Raw genomic sequence first — 20,704 nt, forward strand, 5'->3', positions numbered from 1 at the left:
CAACAATTCCAACCCTGCAATCAATGACACAAGTAATCGGCAGGGCAGCGACTGTCAGGTCAGGTCCATGATGCAATCATAGCTCTCTGCTTGTGTTAGGAGATGAACCCTGGCCTTCAGAAAATGGAAAAACAGTCCATTAACAATGAGTACAAAACAAAACCTTGGTGAACTTTTATTTCTTACCATATGTAACTGTTAACAAGGTCAAAGATTTCTGCACTTGAACACTGGATACCCTTCCCACCCAACCCAGGAGACAATAACAGAGGCATCATGTCCCCTCTAGAACTCAAACCCCCATGCTGGGCCCCTTTCCCTCTGGCCCCCCTTCTTTGTGGGGAGGGCTTTCAGGCCTTAGGGGGTGCCCAGTCGCTTTCCCGTGCCTGCACGGGTATGAAATGTGGCACACTGGCAGGCTTCTCTCCTGCCCTGCCCCAGGGAGGAGGGTCAGAAGCAGCAGCATGGTGGCCCCTGCCTTTCTCAGGTACCTCCAAACTGGATCAAGAGGAGGCACCTACTGCTAAGAAGGGCAAGAGAAGCCATAATTCACAGTTGTTTGCTACAGAAAGTGCCTGGGATTAGTCCTTGGCTGCTTCTGCCTCCAAGCAAACCTAAAATTTAGGAGAGGGGACAGATCAGACGCCAGGATGGGGGTGAGGGTCCTTGGAAGGCAGCCAGGAAAAAACAATTACAGGAATGGGGGTCCCCAGAGGACTTTGTAAGATCTTATAAGAAAAATCAGCTTGCTGTTGACAGGTTGGCCTGAGATCCCAGGGCAAAGCCTCAGACACTGGGGAAACTCAAACCCACCCCTCCGTCTGCAACTGTGGTGGTCAAGGTGGCCTGGCAATGTGGCATGGTCACCCAATCAGTGTCAGGGCCCAAACAAGAACCCTGGTGTCTGCCTCTCTTACTGAGTCTCAGTGCCACCTCAGCCACCTAGAAAGGCCCCGCTTTTTGGCAAATATCCTTGGCAGAGCTCCAGCCTCTACAGGCAGCACAGCCTAGAGTGAAGAGGCTCCCTCTGCTCCTCCCAGATATCAACTGTGGCTCCAAGGGTGAGGCTGAGAAGAGGACTGGCCTCAACCACAAAGGACCCAAACACAGAGAATCTATCATCAAATACTTCTTCTTCAGAAGGCAAAGTGACCAACAGTGGCTCCAAATCTCCAGAAACAGTTCACTTCCAAAAGGTTGGGTCTGGCCTCTCTCCTGGGGTCTCCCACCTCAAATCATCGGAGAAAGGCATACAAGGGCAAAGAAGGTAAGAGAACTAAACTAGGATTCAGGCAACGAGGGTACCAGGGGTCTCCATTCTGCCCAACAGAAAAGGCTTTTGGGGAACAGGGCATACAGGCCAGCTGTGACCCTGGCTTTCACATTAATGGGTGTTCAAGTGGGAGGTAATGAACTCTGAGAATGATGGGGGAAAGAAGGCAAAGCTGCCTGGAGTGTTAGTCCCTGGAGGTCTTTGGCCCTCTCTCACAGGGGCTAGGCCAGGGACTTCCCAGTCCAGGAAGGCCACAGCACTTGTGGTGCCTGGGGCTCAGCCTGCTGGCACACAAGTCCGAGGTTGGCACATTTCCCTTCTATGCCCTCTGCCTCTGGGGGGCAGGGGAAGGAAAAATGCATAGCCCCTTGGGATCTCCTAATCCTCTTCCAGTTCCCAGGGACAGAGCCGAGATCCCAGAGTCAGTGCAGTGATCCTGTCCATTCCAGTGAGAAAAAAAGAGGGTGTGGCTCGGGGGCTGCACATCACACAATCCCACCCTCAGCGGGGTGGGGATGGGCATGGAACTAAAAGGGTCCCAGATCTGTCTCCAGATGGAATTCTTCCAGGGAGGAGGGTATCCCCAGGATCAGCTGCTCCAGGTATGGTTCCTACGTGGGAGGGAGTCAGGTCATGTAGCGGGTGATGGCACGGAGGGCATACAGCAGGGCAGCTTGCATACGGGCCTCCAGGAGTAGCAAGTTCACATGTACCTGGGATACAGAGCAAGGCTTGTTAAGGGATCCTCTACCCTCCCAGACTGCCACTATCCCTGACCACTCACCTCACCCTTCCCTTTTGCCACAGAGATGTCCTGACCTTTGATAGTGCTCTGAGCAATTTGGTACAATGACCACTGAAGAACTTCCAGTGCATTCTTCCTTATCATGATTAACTTCTTTATCCCACAGGGCTAAACAAGAGCTACTGTGCAGGATCAAGGGTTTACAATATATCTTTTCATTTCATCTTCCCAACAACCTTGATGGTGGCAGAATTGATTCCCATTGTAAAGTGGGAAAGCTCAGAGAGGTGAAGAGACTTGCCTCAAGTCACAGTGTTATGATTTGAACCTATGTCTACCAGCCTGCCACTGAGGACGCTGGGTGAAGCTGGTACCCGTGTTTCCATTTTACAGGTTTGTTAGCAGCTGAGGAGGATGTAAACTCAAGACAACATGCCCAGGTATCCCACCTCCCTGCCCTCTCTACTGGCTGGGCCCGTCTACCTCCATCCTGCTCCTCCCCATGGGTCATACCTTCTCTGAGTGGCGGAAGTGCCTCCAGAAGTGGTTGTACATTCTTCGGGTGGTCTTCTCTGGGTAGCAGGCTACTGTCTTGATATAGACCTTGAGGTTCCGTTCCAGGAGCTGGTTCACCTCCCCATAATCATAATCATCATATCTAGAAAGACCAACAGCATTGCTCATCCTCTGTTCCCAAAAGGAAAGCTCATTTCCCACCCCCACCCCATAGAAAGAGGAACAGAGAATGGAGAGAAAAGGCAGAAGGTAGGAAGCAACAAGAAGTCCAGTTCCTCTTAGAAGAAGTTAAAACCATATATCACAGGCCAACAAACTTGTGGGGGACCAGTCCAAGGAATGCACAGAGAATGAGCATGTTGAACTGAGTACCACCAATGTGCCATGTGACCAGGTATTCATGGAATTCTCAGAACTACTACACACTACTGTGATATACAGCTTTATATACAATACACTGTACTCATGAATCCCACTTTGCAGATGAGAAAATTGACACTCGAGGTGTCACTTTCTCTAAGTCAGACAGCAGGGAATGGGTTTGAAACCCAGCTCTGTCTGTCTCCAAGGCTGAAGTCACACTGAGTCACAGAGAAAAATTTAGAAGCAACGACCATGTTGGAGAGTGAAGACTCCTAAACCTGAGGGCCGGGAAGAAGCTACCCTTCCCACATTTTAAAATGCCATCTTGCCATCCCAGAGATGAAACTCCATAATAGTCATCAAGAGGATGGCCCAGTAGGTATAGCTCATTCAATGAAATACGATTTATAGCTACACAGAAAAACAGTTTTTCTTTTTTTAATATTTTTTTTTAGTTGTCAATGAACCTTTATTTCTTTGACTTATTTATATGTGGTGCTAAAGATTGAACCCAGTCGCTCACACATGTAAGGCAAGTGCTTTGCCACTGAGCTATAGCCCCAGCCCCAAGAAAAACAATTTTTCTACAAGCAACATGTACAGCAGAGCCTGTTTTTTTTTTTTTTTAAGTTGTAAATGGACACAATGCCTTTATGTGGTGCAGAGGATCAAATCCAGTACCTCACACATGCTAGGCAAGTGCTCTATCACTGAGCTACAACTGCAGCCTCTGGGGATAATTTTTTGATACTCAGTATAAACAATTAAATGAGAAAAGCAAGAAAAAAATCATGTTTACTGAACTACACTAATGTTTTTAATATGAGTAAAATATGTAAAAGGAGTAGGCAAGAAAATGGCAGCAGATCTTGTTTTTGTAAAATTATATATATCTTGGTTATTTGTGAATAGAAAAAAAAAAAAAAACAGAAAGTATCTTATGGTAATAAAAGCAGGTGGTGTCATGGATATTTTTTTTTCCTCCAGTGCTGGGAATTAAACCCTGAGCCTCACTCATGCTAAGCAAATGCTCTACCACTGAGTTACTTCCTGGGCCTTATGTTTTCTAAATTTTCTAAAAATCAAGGTCTTATTTCTCTTTACAAACATCCAGTATATTTTTTTAAGTGAAATAGCCACTATAATTTGAACTATATAAAAGCAACTACATAAGAAAGAAAAAATAGCAGAAAAACATCATGGGATATGGATGTGGTTGAACTGGGGTAGCAGATTTTTGAGAAATTTCTTATTTCCTTAATTTTTTTGTTGATTTCTTTTTCATCATGCTATCAGAGTAACTTTTTGTTTGTTTGTTTTCTTGGCAGTACTAGGAATTGAACTCAGACTTTGAGCAGGCTAGGTAAGTGTTTTACACATTATAGGTGTGTGCCACAGCACTGGCTTTTTTTTTTTTTTTTTAAATAACAAAATAATTGTTCTAGGTTTAAACCTGACAAGTAATATCCTATCTAGGATTTATCTACAAGATCTTGTGTAGCCAGGCGTGGTGGTTCACACCTGTAATCCCAGTGATTTGGGAGGCTGAGGCAGCAGGATCGCGAAAGTTTGGCGCCACCTTCAACCTAGTGAGGCCCTAAGCAATATAGTGAGACGCTGTCTCAAAGTAAAAAATGAAGGACTGGGGATGTGGCTTTGTGGTTGAGTGTCCCTGGGTTTGGTCTCTAACCAAAAAAAAAAAAAAAAAAAAAAAAAAAAAAAAAGCTTACTTATAAAGCCTAGTTGGTGAACATGGTATTTTTAACATTGAAAAACTGCAAACAGGGCTGGGGATGTAACTCAGTTGGTAGAGTGCTTGCCTTGCATGACAAGGTCCTTGATTCAATCCCCAGAACCCGCAAAAAAGAAAAACTGCCAATAATCTAAATATCCAACAACAGGGATATGAATGAATAATTATATATCCATAACAGAATACAATGCACTGGTTAAAAAACATTAAGAAATTTATTCATACTGATAAGAAATGTGGTTCATACTACATTATTAGATGTGAAAAAAATCAAACTGCAGAATATATTGACTATTATGCCATTCGTTTAAAAACAACAAAACAACATCTACTCAAAAGTTAAAAAAGAGGACCAGAGATGTAGCTCAATGATAAAGCACTTGCCTAGTAGGCACAAGGCCTTGGGTTCAAAACCCAGCACCATTAAAAAAAAAAAAAAAAAAAAAAACAGGGCTGGGGATGTGGCTCAGGCGGTAGCGCGCTCGCCTGGCATGCGTGCGGCCCGGGTTCGATCCTCAGCACCACATACCAACAAAGATGTTGTGTCCGCCGAGAACTAAAAAATAAATATTAAAAAAAAAATTCTCTCTCTAAAAAAGAAAAATTTAAAAAAAATCAGAAAATATTTAGTAAGCAACAAATGCCATTTAGCATGGTGTACTATACAGATAACCACCGTTAAATAACATTTTCCATGAACAAGCATTCAGAAAAAAAGGAACAAAAAGAAGATTTTGGTTGGTAAGCTTCTTTTCTTTCAAAACATTTTGAACGTTTTCCCATGGCAATATAAATAGATCTCTATATTCATATTATAATATTATAATAGTTGCATATTTCCGTTTTTGTTTTGTTGTTTTTTTTCCCCAGTGCTAGGAATTAAACCCAGGGCCTTATACCATTGGGTTATATCCCCAACCCTTAATTGCTGTACAATATTTCACTAAATGGCCATATCATTATTTAAAGTCCCCTATTGATGGGTATTTATGTTGTCTTTATTCGCTATGAGAAAATCTGCTATTCAGAATGGAAATATAAACTTAACTCTCTCTAGTGACATGGACATATATGTGTATGCTATATATGTAACATGTTTATGTATAGTTATCTCAGCAGGTAAGATTAAAGAGTTTCATTTACAAGGTTCAAGAAAGAAAATGAGCACTCCTATTATCTCTTAAAATTAGTTAAAATTAATTAGCTTTGAAAAATAGTAAGCAGAAAGGAAAGGCAACAATAACAAAAGCAATAAGAGTGAGCTCAGAGAGAAGACTTGTGTGTGCATGCCCTGACGGAAGGACGTGTGCTCACCTGATGCCGAAGACGCAGTGGATGTAGTTCCAGATGGCCCTGCGGAGCATGGAGGTGTCCACGCCACTGTGCATGGCGATGGTGTTGTAGGTGAGGCTATAGGCTGCCTGGAACTTCTCATCCAGCAGCTGCCCACCCTCAGGATACAGCCGCTGGATCAGTGAGTAGCCATGGTCTTCCCAGGTATAATCCTGAGGAATATGGGAAGAGTTCAGTTGATAAGGGAGACTTTGGAGCACAATGTTGGCCAGAGACCCTGTCCTCTAGACCTCTAGAGCACACCTTGCCTCTCCATAATGTTTATTTCCTACGCCACAAACCTAACATGCTGCTTGCTCTAGGCCTGAGAAACCAAGGTGGATATACCTCAGTGATGACTTTCTCCCTGTGATCAGGACTCCCTGAGCTTGGGGAATAGATGGGTCCCTCTAGGATACATGGGGTCCCCACTGCCTTTATGGGATCTTGAGTGGAGAATGTACTCAACTCTATAACCACTCAAACCATCTGTCCCTTGCCTGTTCATAATCTGAAGCAACAACCATGAAGGCATTACCTGAGCACGGAAGGTGGGTGGGGCCTGAGCCCCTCGCCGAGTGAAGTCTTCATATCCAAAAGTGGGGTCTTCCACAAAGCACAGCATGTCTGGGTGCGGAGAGGGCTCCAGGATGTCAGCTGAGGACCATGTCAGAAAGAGGTCACCGTGAGGTCGAGACATGGAGCACAAAGGGCTCCACTCCTGATTAATCATCAAAGGGGGGCATGGGGAGGCAGAGCAGAGAGCCAGAGAGAGTCCGTCGCTAGTGAGTGGGAGCAGGACTTCAGCTGGAGCCAGGCCTGGGGGAGGAAGAGGTAAGGCCCCCAGTAACACTAATGGTGGCAGTTCCATGGGGCTGCTCACCCTAGGCCAGGCTCTGGGCTTAGCACTTTGTTTCAGTTACTCTACACAACAAACCTGAAGCTGGCAACAGGAAGTGACTAGTCAGTGGTCACACAGAAAGGCTAAAGTGATGAGACTCAAAGGCAGGTCTGAACCCAAGGCCCATTCTTGGAACCTCTTGGCAAGGAGGCTGAAGGGTGGCAGCCTTTAGAGTTCAGAAAACACGATAAATGGAGGAGTCCACTCCCACCAGATGGTGAAAGAAGGGGCAGCCCATGGACCCTGGGCTACTGTGATCCTCTACCTGAGGGAGTCACCAGCAGGCTCTCCGACTTCTCCAGCTCAAAACGGCTCTCCATCTCCTCCTGGGAGGCTCCTTCATCCCGCAACAGGCTCTCCTGCAGCTGCCTCATGCGTTCCATTAGAGCTTCCACATCCCGGGCAGACTCAAAACCCTGAAGATGGATCCAGTAGTCACCATTTCTCCTCCCTCGCCCTGTGGAAAACTACTCACCCTTCCCACTTACCAGGACTGCCTGGATGATCGTAATGGACTAGGGCAGCCTCCGCGCCAGCCACTGAGCTAGACAAATCACGTGGCCTATGCTTCCCAAGGGGAAGTTTATAAAGCTACAGCAGAGACACGTATTTTCCCTAAGCAGCTACTCCCTCAGAGATAATTTTCAAAGCATCTGTTTTCTTCTTCTTCTTTTTTTTTTTTTTTTTTTTTTTGGTGATGCTGAAGATGGAACTCAAAGCCTCATGCATGCTACGACTGAGCTACATCCCCAGTCCTTCTTGATTTTAAGACAGAGTCTTGCTAAATTTCCAGGTTAGTCTTGAAATTGTAATCCTCCAGCCTCAGCTTCCCAAGTAGCTGGGATTACATGAGTGTACCACTATGCCTGGCTCAGGGTTATTTTTTTTTTTTTTTGGTGGTGGTTCTGGGGACTGAACCCAGGGCCTCGTGCATGCAAGACAAGCATGCTACCAACTGAGCTACACCCCCAGCCCATCAAACTTTGTATTTTTAAAGTGTTAATACCCACAATAAAAGTCCAGTCACATGATATTTCACTGAATCCTCACAACCCACTGTAAGTAGGGGTCTTGATTCTCATTTAACAGACAAGGAAGCTGAGCTTCAAAGTCAAATAATTTTCTGGGCATGGTAGAACACAGTTGTAATCCCAGTGGCTTACGAGGCTGAGGAAGGAGGATCATAAGTTCAAAGCCAGCCTCAGCAAAAATGAGGTGCTAAGCAACTCAGTGAGACTCTGTCTCTAAATAAAATACAAAATAGGGTTAGGGATGTGGCTCAGTGTCCCCAAGTTCAATCCCAGGTAGCTCCCCCCACCAAAAAAAGGTCAAACAATAACTTTTCTGTGGCCTTTCAGCATGAGGAGTTAAGAAAGTTATGGCTTCCATTCAAGGACCAGAGGCCACAACAGCCTTCTGCCCCACTAAGACCCAGAACTGTAACTTACCCCAGAATTGTTCAGTGGGTCCCCACTTGGAGGGCTGCTTTGCTCACTGGGGGGTGATGGTGCCAGAGGGGCAGGACTTCCCTCTGGATCTCCCTCAGGAAGGATGCCACAGCCAAACACGAAGGAGGCCAGTGAGTGGCAGTGAGTGAGTAGGACCAGGGCTTGGATGAGTTCGGCCAGAGACCAGCTATGTTCCCCAGTCTTCAGCAAGGCCTGGAGGGGAAAAAAGGTCAGATCTGCTCAGTGTCTGCCCCTGGGTTTCCTGCCCAGCCCCAGCCTGGCCACTGGGCTCCCTCAGGGCCATGCCTCTCAGCCCACTGCACCTGGATGTGCTCCTTGGTGATGAGCCACGGCCGATGTGCCAGTAACTTGTTGATTTCGCTAAGTTTTCGCAGCTTCTCCGGGGCCCGATGGAGACCCAGCAGCCACTCAGGGTCACCACCAGTCTGCAGAAATTCAGCCATGTGGGAGCCCACCAGGTAAGAACACTGGTGGCGAGCAGCAGCCTGTGGAGAAGGTTGATAAAGTCTGGGTCACCCTTGTCCTTCTGGGCTGTGCTCAGGGTGGGTCCCCCTTAGAAAGAGATAGTGTAGGGCTTATTTTTGCCTAAGAGGCAGGAAATTCAGGTCATGCTCTACCACCATCTTGCAAGTCACCTGACCCCTTTGTACCTCAGTTACTCAATCTACAGACACTAGTAGACGAAGTAGACACTAAAGATGTATCTAAAGATGCATCTATTCAAAGCCTAAAGTGTATGGATAGTTGGACAAAGTGATATTTTCCCCTGTCATCTATGATATAAACTCAAGAAGTCCCCAGCAAAGACATTCAAATACAGAAGCCCCATGAGGACATCCCTACAAGCATCTGGCCCCAGACAGGCTCACCATGATGGCAATGTAGTGGCGCCAGGAACTGGCCAGGGGTCCATCTGTGTGCAGCAGCAGATAGTGTAAGCGCCAAAAGCTGCTGAGGTAGTCAGGGTGCAGGCCCATCACCACGGCAAGGTTATCCACCCGCCCTGAGGACATCAGCGCCTCCAGTCCCAGGTGCTGCTCAAGGCTCTCAGTCCCCTCCCGAAGAACCTGCCAAACAAAGAGAACATGGTTTCCCTCCTGTCTTTCCCATCTGAGACCAACATATCCTTTGTGGTGCGTTTATAATAGCAAAAGACTGAAAACTACCATCATATCCAAAGAGGGAATGGGGAAGAAAAAATATTTAATTGATTAAATATTTATTTGGTACTTTATATAATAATAGATAAGACTTATATAATGGTCATTATCTGCCAAGTACTGTTGAAGTACTATGAACTTACTTAATCCTTACAACAACTGGGCTGGAGGTGTAGCTCACTGATAGAGTGCTTGCCTGGCATGCCTGAGGACTTGGGTTTGATCCCCAGTACCAAAAAATCTAAGATAAAATAATCCTCACAACAATGATAAAACTGAAGTTATATTTTCTCTTATTTTTGTGTTGCCAGGGATCAAACCCAGTACCTCAGGCATGCTGGGAAAATGCTTTAACACGGAGAGCTACACACTAGCCCCTTCCCCATTTTTAAACAGGAAAACTCAGGAACAGAGATTACAAGTATGGTTTTGGAGGCGAGGTTGTAGCTAAGTGGCATGCACAAGGTACTGGGTTCCATCCCAAACAACAATAGTCATCTCTCCTGCCTTCATGGAGTTTCTGTCTGAACCTTCATGGAGTTTCTGTCTGAACCTGGCAAATATACCCAGCCAACGGTGGAGAGGTGAAAACAGTTCACATTTCCTGAGCACTCTGTCCATGCCAAGTCCACAATTTTGAGCTTTCCCTGCATTATCTCTTCGAATTTTCAGAATATTTCTGTGAAATGAATCCTATTATTTTCCCCCCACTGACAGATGAGAAAATCAGAGAGGTTTTGTTTGTTGCTTGAAGTCACAGATCTGGTAAATGACAGAACCAGGATTCAAACCGAGATGAACTCCATAGCCTATTTTGTTCCTTTATTATAAAAGAGGCTACAGATACAAATAATCATTGTGTGGTTGCTCGCCTTACATTTACAAAGGAGGGGGAAATACAGAACTTAGGGGTTTGTTAACAAGTCCTTAACCATTTGGCCCACACATTTGGGAGAACAAGAGGACAGGAAATAAAAACTTATTCCTCTGTACTGAACGCTGAAGAAAAATGAGCAATCAATTTTTAAAATTTTCTGTGTGTTTTGAGGGTAATTCCCCCACACATATACACTAGAATGTAAGCTCCGTGTAGACAGATTTTTGTCTATTTTATTTTCTAGCCACAGTTCGTAAGATGATGCATCACAGATTAATAATTCAACAGATATCTGTTATATAAATGAATGGGTGGGGGCTGGGGTACAGTTCAGTGGTATAGTGTTTGTCTAGCATTCATGAAGCCCTGGGTTCAATCTCAACACTACAAATTAATAAGTATAAATAAAAATGAATGAATGAACAAACTCTGTAGGTGAAAGATGTCTCTGTTGTATTATAAAGTGAAAAAACAAAACAAATGAAAAACAAACTGAAAGCTATGATCTTGGTTTTCTGTACAAAAGTAACTATCTGTATAGAAAAAAAAAAAAAGCCTAAGCTGGATGGGGTGGCACATGCCTGTAATTTTAGTGACTAAGATGGCTGAGGTAAGATGATTTCAAGTTCAAGATAAGCCTCTACAACTTAGCAAGATCCTGTCTCAAAATAAAAAAGGGCAGGTCAGGGCTGGGGATATAACTCAGTTGGTAGAGTGCCTGCCTCACATGCACAAGGCCCTGGGTTCAATCCCCAGCACCACAAAAGGCGGGGGGCAGTTCAGCAGTAGAGTACCCCTGAGTTCAATCCCCGATACTGGGGGGAAAAAATCCAGAAAACAGTAGCAAATGGTAAATGATTAACAAATATAATGACTTGTGTGGGGGGTGTAATTACAAGACACTAGAGGTTTCTGACATACTGGAAGTTTTAAAATAATGAACATACATTACTTTAAAAACAAATCATTTTTTGTAATAGACATACAATCAAGGGTGAGAAGATACACAGAGGTAGTTCTATTTCATTAAGAAAATAGAAGCATTGATCTGGGAAGCTAAAGTATGAATAAGTTATATTACTTTCTCCAAGCCTGCTCTTCCTCAGGAAAATGGTGTTGGTAGTGCCTGCTCCACAGAGCTGTTTTGTGTGTAGATTCAAAGCTGCAAGTTAAGGGATAGGAAAAGACCCTGATCCACAATGTCTCATGTCTTTTCTTTCCAGGTACCAGATTTCTAACCCCTTCCAAGCTTACCTCCTCCACTGGGATGAAGGCGCTGGGCCCTCGGCCTCGACGAGACCGGCTCTCCTTCTGTTCCTGGGAAGAAACACATAGAGGTTAGCTGGAAGAAGGGAAGACAACGAAGAGGACTGTTTGTTATCTCTCCAACCTCCTCCTAAAACCATCTTTCTGGTCTACTCTGCATGGAGGAATCAGGTGGAAAATTTGTACCCATTTATTGGATGGTGAACAGGTAAACAGGAAAGAGGGCTCATCCCAGGCTGAATTGTTTAAGAACTGGGCAGGGACCCAGGAGCCCCAGCATTGCTTGGTGGGAGGGATCCAGAGAAAAGAAATATACAACCACCATGTTGGACATCTCGGGACACCACCATCTTAGCAGCCCCAAGAACACATATAAAACTCCCCATAGTGTGTATCCCAAAGCCAGTAATCAAATACCCTTGATGCCTATGAAGCAGCTTCAGTCCCTCTCATGATCATTTGACTACTACCACTACCTCATATACAACTATCATCTACTATCACCCACAACCCCACCAATTGTCTCCTGACCTCCATATCCCACCTGCCCCTAGTGATCCTCTATTCATCAGCCAGATTTTCTTTTTTGTTTTTTTAATATATATATATATATATATTTTAGTTGTCGATGGACCCTTATTTAATGAACTTATTAATATGCAGTGCTGAGAATCAAACCCAGTGCCTCACACATGCTAGGCAAGCGCTCTACCACTGAGCCACAACCCCAGCCCCAGACTAACTTTCTGAGTGTAAATCTGATCAATTATCTTCACCCCTTCCATGGTCTTCTAAATCAATTAGTGGGCCAGGCTCACCACCCTCCCTCTGGCTGTTCCTTTTGCAGAGCTTTTTTGGGAATACTAGGGATTGATCCCAGGAGTGCTTTACCACTAGCTACACCCTAGCCCTTTTTAATTTTAATTTTATTTTTTAGGGTCTCACTAAATTGCTGAGAGACTCTCTAAATTGCAAAGGTTGGCCTGGAACTTGCAATCCTCCTTCTTCAGCCTCCCAAGTCACTGGGATTACAAACGTGCATGGCCCAGCTTACAGAGCTCTCTCATAGTCCTTCAGGGACTAGAAACATTTTTCTGACCCTCATCTATGACCCCACAATCCCCAATGCTTTTGCTTCTAAAAACACTGCCCTCTGATGGTCTGTTTTAAGTTGTTCTTCTTCCAGATCATGTTTTGTGGAAAGGAGTGCTGGGTCATTCACCGTGCTCTGTGAATGAAAACAGAAAAAGCAGAGAGGCATGGAGGGAATCATGGCAGGTGATACAAGGCAGATGGTGGTGACTATTCACTATGATGGTATTTGAGCCTCTGTAGAAACCACCGGAATCAGCCAGGCATGGTGGTGCACGCCTGTAATCCTAGCAACTCAGGAGGCTGAGGCAGGACAATTGTAAGTTCAAGGCCAGCCTGAGCAAGTTAGTGAGGGTCTAAGCAACTCAGCAAGACCTTGTCTCAAAATAAAACATAAAAAGGGCCAGGGATGTAGCTTGGTGGCAAAGTGCCCCTGGGTTCAATCACTAATATCAAAAAAAAGAAAGAAAATTAATAAACCAGAATCACACACTCACTAAATCCGCTTCTCCTAGTCCTAGAGATGGGGTTCAAGAAGGATACTTATTTTGTTAATTTAAGGGGGACTAATCACAGACTTTGGAAAAAATTTACCCAAATAAAAAGTGATGCCTTCATGGGCTGGGGCTGTGGTTTAGTGGTAGAGCGGTAGAGCACTCGCCTAGCATACATGAGGCACTGGGTTCGGTCCTCAGCACCACATAAAATTAAAATAAAGATACTGTGTCCACCTAAAACTAAAAAATAAATATTAAAAAAGTTATGCTTTTATTGGAGAGGGAAAGTTCCCCAATCCTCCCTTCTCCATTAAGTTCTAGATTTAATATCTTAGGTGTCCAGGAACTAAAAACTATACTTGAACCTTTTTTTTTTTTTTAAGTTGGTCAAAAGCCCCCTGAAGTCTGGAAAACCACAAAGGAGAAACACTATTAGACCAGGAAGTCCCAGATGTGGCTACCAATTATGCCACTAATTTGCTGTATGGCTCTGGGAAAGTTATGTACACTCTCTGGGCCTTAATCCTAAACAAAGAAAGGGGCTGAGCTGACTGTTCAGGTCCTTTTCAGCCCAACTTCTAGGAACTATTAGGCCAGGTGTCCAAGGCCAGCATACTGACCATCATCAACCCCAAGCACTCCCTTTCCAGCTTCCCTCCTCCCTCACCAGAGAGAAAAAGCCCAACAGCTCTGTCTGGAAGATAAGGACTGCTGACTCCACAAACTGAGCCTCCCCTCAGGGAACCTGAGGAGAGATAGAGAACCACAGAAGGGAGGGCAGAATTGAGATGGGGTCATAGAGGGCCTCCAAGAGGTGCTGGGTAGAACCTGGGGAAACTCCAGGTTTAACTCACTCACTCCAAATTCTGACAAGGAAGAAGGTGTACCCCTAGATCTTTAAATGATGGGTCCAGATCCATCAACATTTTTATGAATAATGATGATGATGATGGCAATGATAGATAATGTACAGTATGGAGTACATGTAAAACTCAGGGGCTTTGGACATAAATTGCCAGAGCTCAAATGACAGCTTCATTTGTGAGCCTCAGTTTCCTCACCAAATAATAGCATTAGTACCTACTTTCACTATGTCACCATGGCAATTAAATGAGAGAATGCCACAAGGCTTACCACAGCACCTCTATCACCATAAGCACTTAATAAAAATCAGATGTCATTAACCTCACTGCTATCCCAAACAAGGGTTTCTTAGTCCAAACAGTACATCAGAATCCCTTGAGAAGCTTTTTCAAAAAATATCAAATGCCAAGGGATTGGGGTTTTGGCTCAGTGGAAGAGTGCTCATCTGGCATATGTGCAGCTCTAGGTTCAATCTTCAGCATCACATAATAAATAAGTAAATAAGTAAATAAAAGAAAGTATTATGTCCATCTCCAACTGAAAAAAAAAATTTAAAAAAAATTATCAATGCCAAGGTCCCACCTCCAGCAGTTCTAATTGCATTGGTATGAGGTGGGATCCCAGCAAAATGTACAGCCAGGGTGCAGACCATTGTTTGCACCTTTTATTCATCAGTGTGTCAAGCATAAAGCACCATGCTAAGTGTTTTCCAGGTGGGACTAAAATTAATTTGTTCATATGGGGAGGTGACCTTTGTGCTCATATCTAATCAATGAGAAGGCAGCAGGGCCTGTAAAGACACAAGGGACCAACCAGCACTCCAGACAGAGGTGAAGCCCTTAAAGCAAGACGGAGAGATTGGGCTCTACAGCTCTAATCCCTAAAGGCCTCCCCAACTTTGACAGCAGGGGAAGGCCAAGGGACTCAGGCAGGACAACGTTCACTGCCAAGAGATGACACCTCCAAATCAGCCCTCCATTCCCTGGAGTAGGGAGTCAATAATAATAATGATGATGAAGAAGAAGAATAGTAGGTAACAATACTGCTTGCCATTATTTTAGCATTGACTTCAGAGGCACTTCCTAGACATAAAGCCACTTTTTGGGTCCCCATTTTACAGAGTAAGAAGGCTCAGAGGGGACAAGTCACTTTTGGTCATTCAGTCAGGAAAGAGGTAGGAGATCTGGCAAACAGACAAGTTTCCTAAAATACAGGAACAATATTCCCCATTCTCTAAATCTCTCAAGGTCTCAAGAGTTACAAGACTTTTGCATTTGAGGTTCACTAAGAGAGAAAAGCTCCTTTTGTCTACCCCCAGACCCAGGGACAGGCTACCCCCAATCACAGCACCTGTCATAAAGTTTCTCACCTCAAGGCACACACTAGATCTTGTTCACTGTTGTTATCCCAGTGTGTGGCACAGAATAGGCCAGTGGGATTTTCTATGATGACCCAATATTTTTGATGGAATGTGTTATATCTGCATAAATAAATAGGATAGCTAGTCACTGTGGCTGGGCATTCCAAACATGACTAGAACAAAAAGTCCTGAAATGTTTACTTTTATTTAAATTTAAATAACCACACATGGCTAGGGGCTTCCATACTGAAGAACACACATTCAGCACACCTGATAAGGGCATGATTCTACCTGCACTTTATAGATGGAGAAAGGGAAACCCAGTGGGGGCAGGTCACTTGCCCAAAGTGACACAGCCAATGTGGAGCAGAAGGAGAACCAATAGGGGCTATTATAATTTATAGTTCTAACTCTGGCATCACAGGGGGCAGCAGGAACATTGAAGTCAAACAGCACTCTGGGAGACCACTCAACAGGAGGTCCTCAGACCAGTTGTGAAAAAGGATAATCAGCTCAGACCTCAGTGCCTGGCTCCTAATGCAATCACTCACTAGATGTTAACTTCTGTATTTGTTCAGCTATGTATAATGCAGGTTCCATCTAATCTTCATCAATCTGAGGGTACACAAGGAAAGATTAAAGGTCCAAATGTTAAGCACCAGAGGACAAATGATCAATCTGCAATGTGAACCCAAGTAATACCTATGGCATCAAAGGGCCTTTATATTCTACCATACAGCTTCTGGAAGTGGCCCCAGGCCTGAATATTTAAATGCAGCTCAGTCTGGCTTCCCAGGGTTCTATCCACTACCTGCATTGTCTTCTTGGAGTGGGCCAGCCTTTGTTCTTGGTAGGCAGACCCTGGGAGCATTGAGATTCAGCTACAGATTCTTATATATGCTAAGTTTCTACCAGCAGGGAAGGGGCAAACACTCCCTTCCCACCCCCAGTCAGCTGAACTCAGATATTTCCCTCTGTTTACACCTGAGAGGAAGACAGCACAAGCAGCCCAACCTCCATCCAGCTGTGGGGTGTGTTTGTGTGCATGAGTGGTGTCACACACTTGCATACCCACCCTGTTCTGGGTGCCAAGCTAAGTGTTTGACACACCTGAGCTCACGGATACCTCCCAACCACCCAGAGGGAAATAGATGTTCTTGTTTCTTCTTTAGAGACAGGTTACTGAGGCCCAGAAAGGCCCTTTCCCAGCTGGGTACAACTCAGATCTGACTTCAAAGCCTGAACAGTTCAAGAAGGTCAGCTAAGCCAACAAGGGGCAGATAATTGCAAGCATTTATGAGATGCACAGAGCAGGCTGGGATGAGACCTGCAGTTATGAAACACTTAACTGTTCCACATAATTGCACCCAAAGCTCCTATAATGGAGAAGAGGACTGGAAAAGGCTGTGCAAAGGGACTTCATTTGGTGGGGGAGGAAAAGCTTCCTCAGAGGAAGTGATGTTTGAGGAAGTTATTCTAGAGCCTAACAGAGCTTTGTATTACTAGTATTAGAGTGAAGCAGTGGGAAGTTTTTGGAGAGTCTCATATATGAAGGTCTTCGCACCCTGAAAGGGGGTGTGTGGTGAAGTAAGTTAAGGGGCTGTTCCTTAGGCCTTGAGCATCAGGCTCTGTAAGATCAGCACACTGTTGTCTTCTAAAGATTCCACTAAAAACAGATACCTTCTCAAGTCCTCTTTTCTCAAGGGAGAAGAATACATAGAAGCTGGGTGCTGTGGCACACACCTGTAATCCCAGCAGCTCAGGAGGCTGAGACAGGAGGATCAAAGCCAGCCTCAGCTAAGCAACTCAGTGAGACCCTGTCTTTAAATAAAATATAAAATAGGGCTGGGGATGTGGCTCAGTGGTCAAGTGCCCCTGAGTTCAATCCCTGGTACACCCCCCCCCAAAAAAAAAACCCAAAACAACAAAACAAAAACTACAGGCATCAGCAGCTTTTCCCACTGCTGAAAAGTGATTTCCTCCAAAGGCCACTCCCTCAATGTCTACTCAGACTAAGAGTACCTAAGGTACTCTTTCTTTTCTTCCTAGACCACTCTCTAAGCACAGTCCCAGAGAGCAATGTACTCATTCTTTTTTTTTTTTAAAGAGAGAGGGAGAGAGGGAGAGAGGGAGAGAGGGAGAGGGAGAGAGAGAGAGAGAGAGAATTTAATATTTTATTTTTAGTTATCGGCGGACACAACATCTTTGTTTTTGTATGTGGTGCTGAGAATTGAACCTGGGCCGCACGCATGCCAGGCGAGCACACTACCGCTTGAGCCACATCCCCAGCCCAGCAATGTACTCATTCTCACCTCAGGCAGGAGGCAACAGGCTCAGGAAGCCCCTTACAAGTCACTCTGAAGAATGGGGAATGTGTGACCACATTCTGACAGTAGCCCAGGATTTGGGGTGCAGTTCCTATGTTCAAGTCCTATACTTGGTCCTTTGCTCATATTCTGAGTTAATTCTCCCAACAACCTCTTAGAGATACCATCAATCCCCATGAGAAGAAACTGTACTCAGAGAGCCATCATTTGGCTAAAAGAACACAGAGAATTAAGTGGAGGGCTGGGACCAGACTGGACCATTGGGTTTTTTTTGTTTGTTTGTTTTTAAAATTTTTTAGTTGTAGATGGTCACCATACATTCATTTTATTTATTTATCTATTTTTATGTGGTGCTGAGGATCAAACCCAGTGCCTCATTTGTGCAAGGCAAGTGCTCTGCCACTGAGCCACAAGCCCAGCCCATCACTGGCCCATTCTAGTACCCAGGTGATCTCAATAATAACATTATTTCCATGAACATTAAAGTAACTCAGCTGTGAAGAGGCAGAAGAGGTCATTCCTCTAAATGGGGCTCCTAAATCATGGTATGAAAGGGTAAGGTAACTAAAAGAAAAAATGGTAGCAAACCATTCAGAAATCATGTTACACAGAGCAGAGATTTTCCCCAGGTCACCCCCTTTAAGACTAGAACTCTACCAACTCCCAGCAATACACCTCCATGATACCCCAGATTTGGAAACTGAAGAACCAAGCAAAATTCCCTGTAGTGCCGAGCCCACTCCAAAATCCTAGGCCAAAGAATGAGGTACTCTATGGGGTTAGTGAAAGAAGCCTCAAGCCCCTTCTCACCCTGGAAAAGGGGGCTATAGTGTAGCTTGTTTTGCTGTTTTAGAAGACTCAAAGCTTCAAGCCTGCTATCTAATAGGTGCTTAATAAATGATAACATGTTCATTATCTCCACTGCTGGTCGCGGGTGAGATGTTAAATTAGGTCCGACCTTATTCTTGCCTCCCCACAAAACCCCTCCACGCTCTGTGGGGGCAGGAGGAGAGTCCCTGCTAAACAAACTTCGAGGACCCCAGACCACTTAGCAGGGAGCAGCCTAATTAGCAACAGTCTTCTTCGGGAACCCTTCTCCCAGCTTTAGCTGCTGCTGCCGCCGCCAGCCAACCCCCCAGAACACCCGCACCCCGTTTCAAATCCGAGGTGTGATGAGGGCAGGGGAAGGAAGTCGACCTTAGCCGGCCAGATCCAGGTGTCCCATTCCCCAAGGCTCGGAGCCAGGACATCCCAGAAAGTCCTCTGCTGGCCTGCCACCGCCGAGAGACAGGGAATCTGCGGAAGGGGGCGGGGAGGAGGAGTGGCGGGGCTGCAGCGGCAGGGATTTGCCTGGACTTGAAGACTCTCTCGACAAGAGCCCAAACCCGGGAGAGCCTCGAGAAGGCTTCCCTCTCATTGGCCAAGGAGTCCGATGAAGCCAGGGAGGGCTCCGCAGCCCCGGGGGGTAGGGGGAGTGGAGAAGGGAGGAAGGGAGGGACGAGGGGAGGGGAGGGGAGGCCCAAGGCTGCCGGTTGATGCAACCCTAGTCCAGGTTTACACGCTCCACTCCCCCTTTTGAGCCCGGGGGGCGCACTGACTTAGCTCGGGCTAGCCTGAGGCATGGACGCGGCTCAGGGAAGAGTGTCGTCGATCCACGGCAGCTTACCTCTCCGGTCCCCGGGGCGCCTACGCCGCCCCGGGAGAACGGCAGATAGCCCTGGAGCTCCGCGCGGCACTCGGTGTCCGCAACGATCATGGTGTGTGCACCAGCACTCAGTCGCGGCTCGCCGAGATTAGAGCACGGGTGGGGTGTCTCGGACGGACGCACGCAGGAAGCTGGAGCTGGGAGTTGCTGGGGGAGGTTCGAGAACCCCAGGGTGTCTCTCGGGGTTCCAGAACGCTCGGGATCCGGAGACGGCTACTGCTGTGCTGGACTCTTCTCCCAGGCTGGCTTCTGGAACAGTAAATGGCCTTGGGGCCCTGGATTTGGTCGAGACGCAGGGGTTCTCACGGCCTGAGGTGCCTCGGAAGTCCGCAATAGCCAGCGCTGCTCGCGGACCCAGCGCTCCTCAGCATCCCCTCCGCGGAACTGCAAGCGCTCGTCTGGCTCTGACACCAGCAGCGCCTCTCAGCTCGCTGCGGTCCCCGGGGGAGGGCGGGGACACAAAAGCCCCGCGGCACAGCCAATCAGATGCCTGTTTCTCGGGAAGGCGGGGGCAACACCTCCCTCTGGAGCTAACTGTTCCTCCAATCGGCATCGGACAGCGCCCAGGAACTCTGGGAGCTGTAGTCGGCCTCCGACGAATGCTGCAAACTTTTGCAAGAGGGGTTAGTCAGATCACTGGCAATACCAGACAAGACTGACAGCCAACAGAGTCATTAGGGTTGCATGATGAAACGGGACTTTACCGGGCTGGACCAGACAGCCAGGTGTGAAATCCCTCTCAAATGAGTTCTTTAGCTTTTCAGTTCCTGGAGCGACGGGTTAGGGTTGGGAGAGGTTTGGCTCGTCAATTCCAGCGGTGCTAATTACAGCGTCGAATACCAGATATTTGGGGGCCAAAGGTCGCCACCCGCTTCCCCCAGACCCCGGGGAGGACTCCACCTCCAAGTGTACCAGACACAGGGAATCCACCTTATTCGTGGAGTCTCTGGAAACGCCTTCATGCACTAAAATGCCACTGGCAACCTCACGTCTAATCTCGATCCCTATTGCTGCCATTTCCCCCCTCTTCTTTGGTGCCTCCAGTCCTGTATTCCACACTTGCCACCCTCTTTCTCGAAACTTTGTAACAAGGTGTTCTGCTGGGTTTATTCTCACTTCTCCCTCTGGCCACTCCTTCTCTGACTCCTCTTTATGTTCCCACTCCCTAAAACGTGGGTGCTCCCCTAGTTTCAGTTTTTATCAC

General features: G+C 46.1%; 1 protein-coding gene across 2 annotated transcripts; it reads right to left on the reverse strand.

Moving 5' to 3' along the window:
* Positions 1–220: 220 nt before the first annotated feature.
* On the reverse strand, positions 221–19,978 carry SESN2 (sestrin 2). Of its 2 annotated transcripts, none has more exons than XM_081308422.1 (10): positions 19,462–19,978; positions 11,644–11,706; positions 9,222–9,419; positions 8,655–8,837; positions 8,332–8,544; positions 7,149–7,299; positions 6,521–6,801; positions 5,965–6,155; positions 2,532–2,676; positions 221–1,986 (listed from the first exon to the last, which is right to left on the reverse strand). In XM_081308422.1, exons 1-10 carry the CDS (start codon positions 19,549–19,551, stop codon positions 1,900–1,902), a joined length of 1,602 nt encoding a protein of 533 aa, XP_081164548.1. In that variant the 5' UTR covers positions 19,552–19,978; the 3' UTR covers positions 221–1,899. The 2 variants fall into 2 exon arrangements, with proteins under 2 accessions (XP_081164548.1, XP_081164549.1); XM_081308423.1 differs by having other exon boundaries at positions 222–1,986; positions 6,521–6,639; positions 19,462–19,973.
* Between the last annotated feature and the right edge of the window lie 726 nt (positions 19,979–20,704).

Source organism: Spermophilus citellus, assembly GCF_964194105.1.
Source record: "Spermophilus citellus genome assembly, chromosome: 9".
Taxonomy (NCBI): Eukaryota; Metazoa; Chordata; class Mammalia; order Rodentia; family Sciuridae; genus Spermophilus; species Spermophilus citellus.

Excerpts from the sequence above, each read along its gene's own strand:
- SESN2 (XM_081308422.1), bottom strand. The coding sequence starts at position 19,551 with ATGATCGTTGCGGACACCGAGTGCCGCGCGGAGCTCCAGGGCTATCTG. Across the intron at positions 9,420-11,643 it reads CCTTCATCCCAGTGGAGGAG|GTTCTTCGGGAGGGGACTGA; the intron begins GTAAGCTTGGAA and ends TTTGTTTGGCAG. Across the intron at positions 8,545-8,654 it reads TCACCAAGGAGCACATCCAG|GCCTTGCTGAAGACTGGGGA; the intron begins GTGCAGTGGGCT and ends TTTCCCCTCCAG.